The 15,520-nt window shown below is 40.0% G+C and overlaps 2 protein-coding genes across 14 annotated transcripts in view; one reads left to right on the top strand and one right to left on the bottom strand.

Annotated features, from left to right (window-relative positions):
• veph1 (ventricular zone expressed PH domain-containing 1) overlaps positions 1–15,520 on the top strand; it is a 227,317-nt gene that overhangs the window by 46,409 nt on the left and 165,388 nt on the right. For all 13 annotated transcript variants that reach the window (XR_012098357.1, XR_012098358.1, XR_012098359.1 and 10 more), the window contains exon 5: positions 7,553–7,716. Coding sequence is in view for 9 of the 13 variants with exons in the window: in XM_073041043.1 (XP_072897144.1) it covers positions 7,553–7,716 (164 nt within the window). In the remaining 4 variants the exon portion in view is untranslated. The remainder of the gene's footprint in view (positions 1–7,552; positions 7,717–15,520) is intronic.
• LOC140725504 (pentraxin-related protein PTX3-like) lies at positions 1,138–6,025 on the bottom strand. Its single transcript, XM_073041042.1, has 3 exons — positions 5,822–6,025; positions 4,250–4,774; positions 1,138–2,538 (listed from the first exon to the last, which is right to left on the bottom strand). The coding sequence occupies exons 1-3, from the start codon at positions 5,937–5,939 to the stop codon at positions 1,922–1,924; spliced, it is 1,260 nt and encodes a 419-aa protein (XP_072897143.1). The 5' UTR covers positions 5,940–6,025; the 3' UTR covers positions 1,138–1,921.

Below are 15,520 nucleotides of genomic sequence, written 5' to 3' on the forward strand. Positions count from 1 at the left end.
AGGAGATCAACATGGACGGCATCTCCAGATGATAAAGTAACACCAACTCCGGTGGATAGGTCATGTCGTTTGGATGCTTAACTCACATTCCCCCAAACAGATCCTTTCCTCCCAGTTGAAGGAAGGGAGTGCCTGGGCAAAGGAAGCACTTTAAAGAAAACATATAAAAATTAGCCTGAATAAATTCTATGCTACATCTCAATACTGGGACGACATTGCACTCAATTGATACACCTGGAGCAAATCTGTTCAAGAGGGAGCTGCGTTTCATGAGAGTGACCTCCGTTCTTCCGCAAAGAGCAAGTGGCAAATGCAAAAGGAAACAGAACAAGCAAAAGACCCGACCACCAACCCCAGCCATCACTTACTCCTGCCCATACAGTACCAGAATATGTGTATCCCAGATCGGACTCTGCAGCCACCTGAGGACCCAGCAATAGACAATCCATTAGGAGAATATCATACTCAATTCCAGTGATCGCACTACTACTCATAGTACAACTTCCAAGGCAATGTAGGAACAAAGACTGGTAGTGTTGTGAAAGGCAGGTTGAGTACGTAATTTTAAAAGATGTGTGGAATCTTTGCACTGAGAAATAGAGCCACAGAGTTCAAAGTTAGTGTGTTATATTAAACGTTTAGACAACAGTCATTGGGCGTCAGTGGGCGGATACTGATCAAATCTGGCATCACAAGGCTTTAGAGAGGGTGCAGGGGAGATTTCTCGAATAGTAGGCATGGAAGACTGCAGTTATATGGAAACAAAAAAGTAAGGCTATTTTTCTGAGAACAGAGAAAGTTAAGGAGATGTTTAGAAATTCTAAAGAAGGTTCAGATATGAATGCACAAATTTAGATGACAGAGAACCAGAGTGTCATGTGAAGTGTTTTAATTCATTGCCTGACTATGGTTTAGAAAGTACAGCATGTAAGTGTGGATGGAAGAATCAAATTGAATGACAACTTCTATAAAGGAATTGTTTTAATACTGGAAATAAAACTTATGATATAGGGAATGAACAAGAAGTGAGATGAGATGCGGTTTATTAAGTTTACCTTTCATGCAGTCCATTTGAATGTTTCTCAGTTATTGCTTGCATGTTGTATTCTTGCTAAAAAAAATTCACAGATTCCAATGCATTGTTTAATATCAGTTTATTACAAAATTAGATTCTTTCTGTTCAAATAATTATATGACTAATATCAGAAGCCTTACACATTACATCCTGCATTACACAGACCTTGTGTTGTAAAGCAATGCAAATTAGATCACAAAATTATTATTTCACGTATGCATACATTGAGCAGTGATATTTTTGATTTCCAATGCAGAGTGGTAAGTTCACACCTTTACTGCTTCTTGCTAATTAATCATTTGATAAATGAAAGTAACCATGCATTTTTATGCACTAAAGTTAAAGTTGTAAAGTAAAAGTAATAGTATTTGAGAATATTAACTGTTGTGAAGGGTATTTTTCTGTATGAATTTAGATTAAAGCTGCATTTGTCCCAACTCCTAAAATGAATCTGGTCTGACTGCTCTAAGAGACTGGAAGATAAATTATAAAATATACAGTTTTCTTTTGCAGTTTTGCAGATATTGGATTTTAAAATCCAATTGACCAGGCTTCAGATTTAACAGCGCAATAACAAGTTCTGTGATTGCTGCGAGCTCGTGTCATAGACTAAATGTTGTGTCTGTCCTGTGTTTTAATATCAACATAAATCTGTAACGAGAGAAATTATTTTCTGTACATAGATTACTGTAGGATGATTGCACTACAAAATTCACTTTGGACTTGGGACTGGAGGACTTTGTAGCATAATTGGGAATTTTTCTCATGGTTCAGAATCAGAGATATAACATTAACAATTTCAGATCCATTCTTTGAACATGTTAATTAGGAAAGAATCAATTTCAATTAATAGTAGATGAATTCGGCACCACCGTGCACCGCAATCTCTGTGACACTCCAGCCAACAACATTCCCCCTCATGCTGTTGGAATGCTCGTGATTGGCTAAGTTCTGAATTTCATGTTCAGAAAGGATTCTGTCCCATATATTGAATCCAGTCAATTTTCCTGAAAAGGCCAACTTTTGATCAAAGCCTCTTCCAGTGCAGCAACCATTCTTTTCCTGACCCAGCTGGAGTATTCCTCTGTCTGGAATAACATAACCAACTGCTAGTCCTGAAGATCTTGCAGCAAGTTTTCCATTCACCCAAAGGGTCACACTTCCATCTTTGTTGCTCCACGTTCCACAAAAATGTACCCAGTGCCCAGGGGAGACTGCATTTTCAGCAATGACCATGTTGGCGCTATTGTGCACAGAGAGCATGGCTGAAGATTGATTGAAGTATAGCTGAATTTCTGAAGGATTTATTTTTGTTCCATAGGAGAACACTATGGTTTTTTCCATCACATCTGTGACTTTTACCCATATAGAAGCTGTAAAGGAGCTAAGAACCATCTTGTCAGGATGGACACTTGCAAAAATCTTCTTTGAACGCATCGGGAAGATCAGAGCCATATCATAATCTAAGGAACAATAAGAGAAAATATTAGCTGCATTCAATGCCTTTTATTTTAACATTCTATATTCAATGTTTTTTTCTCTCACAGTAATTAACCAAATTCCCCTTTTAGGAAAGACCAAATACCAAGTTTTATAATGAATGTTAAATGAAAAATGATGTTGAAACAGGTATTTTTTAATTAAAATAACATTTATATTGTATTTGCTGCTTTGGTTGTAGAAGTGAAGCTCGGGGCTCCCAGTCAGTCAGTGCGTTGTAAATGTATGGTTCTGTTTTACTTTCTTGTCTGAAGCAAGTATGAAACTTGGAGCACAGGTCACTACTGACTTTTGCACTTCAGTTAAGGTCACTGAAGGAAAACCAATGTTCTGGCTTCTCAGACTGTTAAGCAATCTATAAATCATTCCATTTCATTCATCAATGAAACATTAAACTTTCCTTATTTTAATGCTGCCTAGTTACTAGATCAAGGTGGAGGAGGGGTGGGGAATGAAGACCACTGAGAAACTTGGGATAGGGCATGTCTACGGTTATCTTGTACGTTACAGAGGAGGATGACTGTTTCTCTTGAAACAGGAAATAATTTGATCTTCGGAGCCTTCGGTTTCTTGACCAATTTGCAGCCATGTTATGCTGCTGTATTCAGTACTGGCCCAAACTGCTGCAGGTGTTAGATCAAATAGTATTGGTGTTCTCATTTTGCTAAGGCAACAGGTTTGAAAAGCTCAGGAGACCCCCAAAACCAGACACTAAGGAGGTGGCGCTCAGGAATATCTCACCAAGTCATTTCTAGCTATTTCCTGTTCTGAACAAGTGTGCAACTTTGAAACGATACAATAGGCAGAAATGTGTACTCACACACACACACGCTCACACTCACACGCAGCTCAAGCTTTTAATGGAACACAAAGGCAGGTTGAGTTTAAACACTTCCCTTTCTGACTCATCAGCTGAAGTGCTGCCACTAAGCCGGAAGACTATTCCAAGTCCAATGACTTATTTAAGATATCAAAGATATTGTTAAGTCAGACAACAGCAACAGTGGTCATGTGGTGGGCTAAAAGAAGTGTAAGTTTAAAATTACATGCATCGTGATGTTGGACAATCTTTATATTCACAGTGGCTGTTGCATTAAGTGATTCTAGGGGAAAGGTGAGTGATTATTGGAGAAAGCAGTAATTACCAGTCTGTCATTAACAGAAGGAATACTACAGAGAGAAAACGTTTCACATTATCAGGATTACAAAATCATATTTTGTCATTTATCCAAGTTGTTCCTGACCTAAACTGAACATACATGTATAGTACATTTCATTTAGGAAGTTCCCTGACGTAAAAAGAGGTACCAAAAGTTTTGTTTTAACATTTTTCACGTGCATTGCCACATATAGCAAAACTTAAAATAAAGATCTATTTAAAAAAATATAAACTTGATCCTTGAATTCCCCAAACCCCTGCCCCAACCCCCAAGCCACTTCTCTTCCCCACCCCCTCCCAGTACTCAACCAGCACACTAGGTGGCATGTTGTACCAGGCAGAAACATTTTTGGGACTTTTAATACTACATTGGCTGTTTTGTTTTTGCATGTGTTGTGGATATTAGAAGCTAGTGAGAGGTATGCCTCAGTTGTTAGAAATGGGTATGTAGTGACCCAAACTGAATGAGAACAAGCGTGTAGAAAGTAGCAAAAAAAAATGGCAAGATAGGTTACCTGATGGTATTGTGTGTTTCACAGAGCATTTCTGTGACACTGTCACTTCACCCCTGTGTTGGTACAGTTCATAGGAATTCAGAATGTCTTCCAAGTTTATTGAAACTGTTTTATTCATGTCTTGAGATGAAGTTTGATCCTTCATGTACGTTATCGTTTGCCAAATTGTCTCAAGATTTCTGAGTCTGTTGGACAGATCTTGAGCCACTGAAAGAAGCTGCTGCAGTGTATTTTTCTGCTCTGATTCATTTTCTAATTTGGATTTGCTGAACTCTTCAACGTTGTATGTCAACTTCTTGTCGGCGTACGTTGTGAAGTGCAAAATTGCACTTTCTATGGCTTTTGTGGTAGAGTCTGCAATGATTGTTTTCATCTGGAGCATTTCAGACCGGACCCTTTGGAATTCTGCCTTACACACTTCATGAATGGATTGTTGCAGGATGTTCTGTTTCATCTGCGCATTCTCCAGCATTACAAATAGCTTATCCCATCTAGTGAGTTCCTTTTGGCATCTACAGGAACCATCTGGAAGAAGATAATTTTAAATAAAGGGAGCACTCATGTTAAGTATGTAAAGTTTCATGCTGCTTTAGTACAAGTAACGTATTGCTGAAATTTTGTTGCATTTAATTATTAAATCCTGCAATTTTGAAACTTAAGTACTAAATAAACATTAAGTAAAATTAAACTGCTTGCATGGTAATCAAGTATTACAGCTACGGCAGCATCCTGAGGGAGGAACACAGTTAAAATTTCAGGTCAATGACTTCCATTGACTGTTTGGCAAGTTAACTGTTCCCTGTGTCCATGGAAGCTGCTTGACACGCTGATCCTTTACACCATTTTTGCTTTCAGATTTTCATCGTCTGCTGTATTTTGTGCTTGTATTGTAATTCACTTAAACAAAACAAGATGTAACTTTATGTTTCATGCATCGGTACATATCAAAGCAATTCATTACTACTTAAGTACCTAGATAGTCTATTGATAAAGCAACATTCAGCAAACTCCCAGAATGGTTTCTTTTAGAATGTGCTGGTACAGAAATAAATATTATTCCTCACAGAAATAAAGGCATGGGATCTTTTACATCTGCCTGAGAAGACTGGCAGGATTGTGGTTCCATGCCTCAAGCAAAAGATGGTAGTGCAGACACTACTCTTGTACTGGAATCTCAATCCTGACCTTGTACCATATCAACTCAACCAGTTACATTTACTGCTTTAGGAATTTTAATATTTCACTTTGCATCACAATGAGTTAGAATGAATAATCTCTATTAGCATTTTGTCAAAGCAGCTGATAGCATCGATATATCCTCTAGTGATTCGCAGCAGAGAATAATTGTTAACAGAATTAAATCTGGAATTTGTTACCTCTGGTATTACTAATGAGATTTTCCTGTCTTATGGTTAAGCTTTTTCCTTCTCTTTAACAGCACTTTATTTGTGAACAACTGTTATAACTTGTTTGAAGTAAAACTTTCAAATTTTAAGCTTCACCAGAAAGGATGAAAACAGCAAAGATCATTAACTAGCAAAATCAGTTCATCTAACAATGAAAATATTTTACCTGGTAAAAATGAGATTTTATTTTCCATCCCATTAATAACTTGCACATCTTCGTAATCATTTGCTAAAATACAGGAGAGATTGAGAAGAATCCATAGGATCATTGTAAATACAGCCATTTCCTCAGAGTTGTCGTCTAGCTGGTATGCAGAATTTTGAGTTAATTTGGCTCCTTCGATATGAACTGTAAAAGCAAATGAACACAAGCCCTCAAACTCTCTTTATAAGTAATAAATGAGAATGATGTAAGAACTTTGTCATTGGTATAAACGTGCATGCACCAATGAACTAGAGCTCTGCTTTTGCAACAAAGAATTTGAATTATTTGAATTGCACAATCTTGAAACTTGAGGGGTCTGAAGCACATCCGAGTAGGTATACATAAGCGAGGACCCAGCACTGGGGTAAGTTTTAGATTGCGAGAGTAATGTAATGATCCACCACTGGGGAATGCGTTTTTTTTCATCTGAAGTGGTAGCAATAAGTGAGGAGTGTTAAGAAGCCAGAGAAGGCCAGGTCCCAAAGGGCTGTGCAAGAATGCAGAGGCATTTATTTCTGCATTTCATTAGTTTTATTTTACATTTTGCCATATGAAAGTTGTTAGGTAAGACTCTAAGCTTGTTTTAAAAGGTTTAATGAAGAAAAATGGCTTAAATATGCTTCATGATTTTTGTGGATACATTTTGTCTTGGATAATATAAAACAATATATATTATCTAAAACTGCATATGAACAGTCTATTTTGACTAGCATTTTGTACTTTTTTTTGGACTGTTTGGACTGAATTGATAGCATCTATCACACTGGGAGGCCTGATTCCCTGATGTCACATCAAAAATATTGAGTGGAGATTACAAAATTTTCCCAGTGTAAGGGGTAACATCCCAGAGTATGTGGACTATCTTCAGAGCAATACCTGAGAGGTGATTGTTTGCTCCTAGATATTATGACAAGAGACTGCTTGTTTTCTTTCCCGAAAAAGTTTGTGTGGAATAATTTGTGTTTGATCTGAGTTCAACACCAGCCTTTACTTTACTACTCTCATGTAGGGAAATGTTTCTCTGTTTTACAAGTTTCTCTGCGTCCATTATTCGGAACATAGGAGAAGAGAATAGAAAATGAAATACATTCAAAGGAAACTTTGGAGCCTGTTTGAAGAAAAGGAGGAAAGTAAAATAGGAAGTTTATTTGAATGTATGCTAAATTTGTATTGATATAGATTTGTAATATTTTGATCAATTGACATAATTGCCTTCAATATCATTCCTATACTTAAAACTGACTGCTTAAATCATATAAAATTCTCTCAAATAGTCAACATGTTTTAAAACTTCCTTGCACTGAACATAGAATAGTATTCAAAATGCATATCATGAAGGGTTAAGTAGTTATACAGCAACCCCCACAGTTCAGTTCACTAATAATTTCCTTATGCTGCAGTTTAAATTTGTGAATGGTACGTAGGTTGCAGTAACTTCAAGGTCACCTATTGTGCTATAATTTATTCCTACACCATTGAGCATTTTCAAATACCTATTTTCAGTAAAGGGAAAATGAACTTTACTATTGCCATTTTTCATTAAATATTCGTGTGGCATTGTATGCCATTTTTGTGGTATCATCTATTGTTTATTTATAATAGATTCCTTTAAGCACTCGGAGGAATGATTTCCAGATGATCAACCACATTTGAATCAAAATGCTTGACTTTCTTACCTTGCTGCTCTCACAGGGAATTCTTTGTTGCTGCGGGTTTTACCTTCAGTCTATGAGAAGCAGCCGGGACCCATTAACTGCCACGTAGCGGAGTTGGTGCAACTCATGCCACAGCTGGAGCCTCCTGAACAGCACCATCTTCTACAACTTCTGCAAATGATAACAAAGCAGTGTCCTCAGGTAAAACTTTACGTAGCTATCAAATCATTCCTTCACTTTTATCCTTCTAAGCTAATTATCTGTTCATTTATCTAATTGCTGCTCATGGAATCTTTCATAAGTTCTTCAAGTTAAGAGACCATGGTATTACAGGAAAGATTCTAGCATGATAAAGCAGTTGCTGATTGGCAGGAGGCAAAGAGTCAGAATAAAGGGAGCCTTTTCTGGCTGGCTCCTGGTGACAGGTGGTGTTTCACAGTGGTCTATGTTGGGATTGCTTCTTTGTCAATGTCAATGACTTAGACAGATTAGGAGAATGGGCAAAGAAACAGCAGATGGAATACAGTGTTGGGAAGTGTATGGTCATGCACTTTGGTAGAAGAAGTAAAAGGGTTGACTATTTTCTAAATGGAGAGAATATACAAAAAACTGTGGTGAAAAGGAAGTTGGGATCCTTGTGCAGGATTCCCAGATGGTTAGTTTGCAGGTTGAATCTGTGGTGAAGAAGGCAAATGTGATGTTAGCATTCATTTCAAGAGGACTAGAATGTAAAAGCAAGGATATAATGTTGAGGCTTTATAAAGCACTGGTTAGGCTTCGTTTGGAGTATTGTGAGAAGTTTTGGGCCTCTTAGAAATGATCTGCTGACACTGAGAGGGTTCAAAGGGGTTCATGAAAATCATTTCAAGATTGAACAGCTTGTCATATGAAAAGCATTTGATGGCTCTGGGCCTGTATCCACTGGAATTTAGAAGAATAAAGGGTGACCTAATTGAAACCTAATCGAATTGTGAAAGGCCTTGATAGAGTGGATGTGGAGAGGATGTTTTGTTTGGTGAGAGAGTCTAAGACCAAAAGACACAGCCTCAGAAAAAGGGAGTGCTCTTTTGGGACAGAGATGAAGAGGAATATCTTTAGCCAGAGAATGGTGAATCTGTGAATTATTTACCTCGGGCAGCTGTGGAGCCCAAGTCTTTATGTATATTTAAGGCGGAGGTTGATAGATTATTCATTGTTTAGGGCATAGAGGGATACAGGGATAAGGCAGGACATTGAGGCTGAGAGGAAGAATTGATCAGCCATGATGAAATGACGGAGCAGACTTGATGGGCCGGATGGTGTAATTCTGCTCCTGTATCTTGTGGTCTTATAAATATTAGAAGGCATTGGGGATTGTTAGAAATGACAAGGAGATTGTCAGAAAGATAGGGTGACAGGAAGAAGAAGTAGAATTCATTCCTCTGCCATTATTTTCTGCGATAGACAACTGATTGATATGTTCTTTTAGTTTTTAAGAATTGTATCTGTGTTTGGGAATGCTTTGTAGTTTGTAAATCATTTATATTCAGAAATCTTTTACATGTCAGAAATCCTCTGTGAATGTCAACAACATTAAGAACTATTTGTCTGAATCTAAATGTGTATCATTAAAAAATAAACTGTGTTTAAACTAAATGAATTAGAACCATCTCCTCCTGGGAGGGAGGGCTCAACACTCAAATTGTTGGTATTGGCAGCTCGACCTCGCCACCAAGACTGGAGAGAGAAGTAAGCTAGTCCTTCAAGAGTAGGTGGACACAGTATAACCTCCCTATACTGAGGATACTCATAGATATCTACATTGATTGTGCTTAAACTCTTCTTTTGAGTTTAAGGCATTGCGGACAGTGAACCCAATACCGTCAAAAGAGGAAGAAAACAATGAAGAGTTCACCAGCGACTCCAGTTGTAACACCCTGATGATCTTGCTCTTCATCAAGACATCCCCTTTGTCCTTTCCACCTTAGTCATCTCCTTTCCATTGCTTGTTTCTTCACTTTTTTTCTCATTCTGATAAAAGGTTATTTATCCACAATTCCAATAACCTTGATGTCATTTGCAAATTTACTAATCCACCGTTCCACTTCCTCATCCAAGTCATTTATAAAAATAACAAAGAAAAGGAATACCAGAAAAGATCCCTGTGGAACACTGTTGGTCACTGACCTCCTAGCAGAATATGTTCCATCTACAATCAACCCTGCCAATAATCAGCAAGCCAATTCTGTATCTACACAGCCAGGTTTCCCTGAATCACATGCCTTCTGAGTTTCTGAAGCAGCTTACCATGGGGATCCTTATCAAGCTCCTTACTAAAATCCATTTACACCACATTTACTGCTCTATCTTCATCAATGTGTTTTGTCACGTCATCAGAGAATCCATAGGCAACACGAGTGAATCTGCAGATGCTGGAAATAAATAAAAACACAAAATGTTGGCAGAACTCAGCAGGCCAGACAGCATCTATGGGAGGAGGTAATGACGATGTTTCGGGCCAAAACCCTTCATCAGGAGTGGCCCGAAACGTCGTCACTACCTCCTCCCAGAGATGCTGTCTGGCCTGCTGAGTTCTGCCAGCATTTTGTGTTTTTATCAGAGAATCCATTCTGGCTTGTGAGATGTGGCCTGCCTCTCACAAAGCCATGCTGACTTTCTGTAATTGGGCTATGCTTCTCCAAATACTTGTAAATCCTGTCTCTGAGAATCTCCAAAAATTTGCCCACCACTGAAATAGAACTCCCTGGTCTATAATAAACTCCCAGGGTTATCCCTACTCCCTTTCTTGAACAAAGCAATAATATTTACCACTCTCCGATCTCTGGTACTACTCCGTGGCCAGTGAGGACACAAAGATCATGGTCAAAGGTGCAGCAATCTCTGCTCTTGCTTCCTGTGGTAACCTAGGGTAGATGATGTCCAGCACTGGGGATTTATCTATCCTCATGCTTTTTGCACAAGTTCAGCCATATCCTCTTTCTTAACGTTGACATGCTCTAGCTTATCAACCTGTTTTACAATATTCTCATAAATGTCAAGATCCCTCTCCCTGGTGAATACTAAAGCAAAGGATTCATTATGGACCGCCCTTCTCTGGCTCCAGGCATGTGTTTCCTGTACCCCTGATCAGTCCCACCCTCTACACTATGACATCTTTCTTCCTCTTGACTAGATGTTCCGCATCGCTTATCAACAATGGTTCCTTTACTCTGCCATTCTTTCCCTGCCTACTTATTTAATGTATTATTTATATATATGCTTATTGTAATTTGTATTTTTTATTACCATGTGTTGCAAAGTATTGCTGCTGTAGAATAACAAATTTCACAACATGCCGGTGATATTAAACCTGATTCTGTCATTGTTACTGTCTCCATCTCTGATATGCCCACCTACCAACAAATCTGATATTTGACCTGTTTAGTGGCTGAGCATCCGATCTAGAATGTCCTTTCCTCTAGATGGCTTATTAACATATTGTGTCAGGAATCCTTCCTGGACACGCTTAACAATTCTGCCCCATTTTGCACTAAGGTGGTTCTGTTCAATATTAGGAAAGTTGAAGTCACCCATGCCAACAACCACTGTTATTTTTACAGATTTCCAAAACCTGCCCCTGATCTGATCCTCAGTCTCTATGTTGCTCTTGGATGGGTAGCTGGGAGGGTGAGGTCTACAGAATATTCCCAATACAGTGATTGCTCCCTTCCTCATCCTAACTTCCACCCACACGGAATCAGTAGATAGATAGATACTTTATTCATCCCCATGGGGAAATTCAACATTTTTTCCAATGTCCCATACTCTTGTTGTAGCAAAACTAATTACAAACAATACTTAACTCAGTAAAAATATGATATGCATCTAAATCACTCTCTCAAAAAGCATTAATAATAGCTTTTAAAAAGTTCTTAAGTAGTTTACTTAAATACATTAAATACAATCAACCCCGGCACTTTAACATATCTTACTCCTGGCGATTGAATTGTAAAGCCTAATGGCATTGGGGAGTATTGACCTCTTCATCCTGTCTGAGGAGCATTGCATCGATAGCAACCTGTCGCTGAAACTGCTTCTCTGTCTCCGGATGGTGCTATGTAGAGGATGTTCAGGGTTTCCATAATTGACTGTAGCCTACTCAGCGCCCTTCGCTCAGCTACCGATGTTATACTCTCCAGTACTTTGCCCACGACAGAGCCCGCCTTCCTTACCAGCTTATTAAGATGTGAGGCGTCCCTCTTCTTAATGCTGCCTCCCCAACACGCCACCACAAAGAAGAGGGCGCTCTCCACAACTGACCTATAGAACATCTTCAGCATCTCACTGCAGACATTGAATGACGCCAACCTTCTAAGGAAGTACAGTCGACTCTGTGCCTTCCTGCACAAGGCATCTGTGTTGGCAGTCCAGTCTAGCTTCTCGTCTAACTGTACTCCCAGATACTTGTAGATCTTAACCTGCTCCACACACTCTCCATTAATGATCACTGGCTCCATATGAGGCCTAGATCTCCTAAAGTCCACCACCATCTCCTTGGTCTTGGTGATATTGAGACGCAGGTAGTTTGAGTTGCACCATATCACAAAGTCCTGTATCAGTTTCCTATACTCCTCCTCCTGTCCATTCCTGACACACCCCACTATGGCCGTGTCGTCAGCGAACTTCTGCACATGGCAGGACTCTGAGTTATATTGGAAGTCTGATGTGTAGATAACACATTGGGTTCAAGCGTAACCTGTCCCTTTTGTACAGCTAATACCTTCCCCAGAAGAGATCCAATGATCGAGAAATCTGCAACCATACCCCTGCACCAATTCTTCAACCACGCATTCATCTGTCATATCATCCTATTCTTACCCGCACTGGCTCGTGGGGCAGGCAGCATCTAGAGGTTACCACCCTGGAGGGCCTGCTTTTCAGCTTCCTCCCTATATTCCCTTTTCAGGAGCTCATCCCTTTTGCTACCTATGTTGTTAGAACCTAGATGTACCACAATTTCTTGCTGCCCACTCTCCCCATTTAGAATGCTGTGGACCTGATCTGAGACATCCCTCCCTGACCCTGGCACCCGGGAGGCAACATACCATCTGGGTGTCTCCTTCATGTGCAGAGAATCTCTTGCTTGCTCCTCTAACTATTGTATCCCCTATTGGCACTGCAGTCCTCTTCTCTCCCCTTATTTTCTGAGCTCCAGAGACAGATTCAGTGCCAGAAAGTTGGTCGCTGCAATTTCCCCCTGGTCCCCCAGAAGTATTTAAGGTAGTATTCTTGTTATTGAGGGGAACAGCCGCAGGGGTGCTCTGCATGATTCCCTTTCACTCCCCTGACAGTCACAAAGCAACCGTCAGCCTGCATCCTGCAACTTGGTAACAACTACCTCCCTGTAGCTCTTACCTAGTGCCTCCTAATTCTCCTGTGTGTTAATCCAGCTGCAGCTCCAGTTTCTTTACAAAGTCTGGAAGAGGGTTTGCTGGAGCTGTTGGGGAGGGTTTAAACTAATTTGGCGGGGGGATGGGAACCGGAGAGATAGGGCTGATGATGGAGCAATTGGTATACAAGTCGATGCATTGTCCAGTGAGACTGAGGAAGCACAGGTAAGATGATGGGGGAAAATTGCAGTTAGTGGGATGAGCTTAAGTGTAACGTGGGGGCAAAATCAAAAAGGGTGATGAATACAGGACTGAAAGTGATGTATCTGAATGCATGCAGTATGCAGAATGAGATAGATGATCTTGTAGCACAGTTAGAGATTGGCAGGTATGATGTTGCAGGCATCACTGAGTCATGACTAAACAAAGGTCATAGTTGGGAGTTGAACATCCAAGGATGCACGTTGTATCAAAAGGACAGGCAGGCAGGCAGAGGAGGTGGGATGGCTCTGTTGGTAAACAATGAAATCAAATCCTTAGGAACAGGTGACATAGGATCGGAAGATGTAGAATCCTTGTGGGTAGAGTTAAGAAACAGGAAGAGTAAAAAGACTGGAGTTATACACGGGCCTCTGAACAGTAGCTAGGATGGGGGATTTAGAAAATGTGTGCAATAAGGGAAATGTTACAGTAGTCATGGGGAATTTCAATATGCAGGTGGATTGGGAAAACCATGTTGGTGCTGGATCCCAAGAGGGATTTTGTGAAATTCCTATGAGATAACTTTTTAGAGCAGCTTGTGGTTGAGCTTACTAGAGGAAAGGCAACTGGGTATTGTGCATGGACCAGATTTGATTAGCAAGCTTAAGGTAAAGGAAACTTCAGAGGTCAGTGATCATTATATGATAGAATTCACTCTGGAAGAAGAATAAAGTCAGATGTATCAGTATTACAGTGGAGAAAAGGGAATTACAGATGCACGAGAGAGGAGCTGGCAAGGCAGATTGGAAGGGAATATCATCAGGGATGATGGCGGAACAGCAATGGCTGGAATTTCTGGGAGCAATCCAGAGAGCACAGGAGAGTCACTTCCCAAAGTTGAAGACATATTCTAAAGGGAGTGTAACCCTCTCATTGGGGCTCGTCTACAAACTTGGCTCGTCAGTTAACTCTGCCAACAGCCATGTGACTCAGCAGTGAGAAGGGCAACTTTGATAAACAAGATATGTCTAGGGTCGGTACGATTTAGGTTTCAACCAGACAGGGACGTTGTGATGTTCTGATTAAAGGAACCTCGATTTGAGTGAATGCTGTGTAAATACTATCCATACACAATCATCGGTCGGCAAGAAATAATAGATCGTACATCGCATAAAATTATAAAGAAAGTATATTTACTGATTTTAGCTTTATCAAACAGTTACTAGGAGAAAGTAAAGAAAAGAAGAGGGTCCATTGCAGTTAAACTAGTCCAAAGTTCACATAACGTCGGAGCTCATACTGGATTCGTCTTTACTCATGTGCTGAACCCATGGTCTGTGTGAAAGCACACACCACGTTCCAAACTTCCCTTGAAGTCCATCTTGAACAAACTGGCTCTCACTCAGCAGTATTGGCTCTTCCTTTGTGTCCTGCTCGCCGCTCCCCCAATCTAGACTACTGTCCATCACAAACCTCTCTCCACCCTGCTCTCTCTAGAACCTTCTTCTGATCCCACCAGGCATTATAGGAGGATGAGGCAACAGGAGCTGACAAGGGAAGTCAGAGACAGTGTAAAAGCAAAACAGAGGGAATATAATACAGTAAAACCTCGTGGGAAGTTAGAGGATTGGGAAGCTTTTAAAAACTAACAGAAAGCAACTTTAAAAAAATCCATAAGGAGAGAAAAGATGAAAAATGAAGGTAAGCTAGCCAATAATGTAATATGGACTTTTCAACTAAAGAGTAAAAGATGAGCGAGAGTGGATACTGAATTGCTGGAAAATGACACTCATGAGGTTGTAATGTGGGAAAATGAACTGGTGGATGAAATTAAGTATTTTGCATTTTCACTGTGGAAGGCACTAGTAATATGCCAGAAATGTAAGAGTATCGGGGGGTGGGGGGCAGAATTAGGAGTAGTTGCTATTACTAAAGAGAAGGTATTCAGAAGCTGAAAGCTAGGTAAGTCAGCTGGACTGATGGACTACACCCCTGGGTTCTGAAAGAGGTTGTGGAGGCATTGGTAATGATCTTTTAAGATTCACTAGATTCCGGCATGGTTCTGGAGGACTAGAAAATGACATATGCCATGCCACTCTTTAAGAAGGGAGGGAGGCAAAAGACAGGAAATTACAGGCCTGTCCTCAATGGTTTGGAAGATGTTGAAGTCCATTATTAAGGATGAGCTTCAGGGTTCTTGGAGGCACATGATAAAGTAGACCAAAGTCAGCATGGTTTCCTTAAGGGGAAACCTTGCCTGACAAATCTGTTGTAATTTTTTGAGGCAGATAGACAAAGGAGAATCGGTGGATCTTCAGAAGGCTTTTGACAAGGGTGCAGCACATTAGTCTACTTAACAGGATAAGAGGCCATAGTATGACAGGAAAGATACTAGCGTGGATATAAAAAAACACGAAATGCTGGCAGAACTCAGC

The sequence above is a fragment of the Hemitrygon akajei genome, chromosome 3, assembly GCF_048418815.1.
Source record: "Hemitrygon akajei chromosome 3, sHemAka1.3, whole genome shotgun sequence".
Taxonomy (NCBI): domain Eukaryota; kingdom Metazoa; phylum Chordata; class Chondrichthyes; order Myliobatiformes; family Dasyatidae; genus Hemitrygon; species Hemitrygon akajei.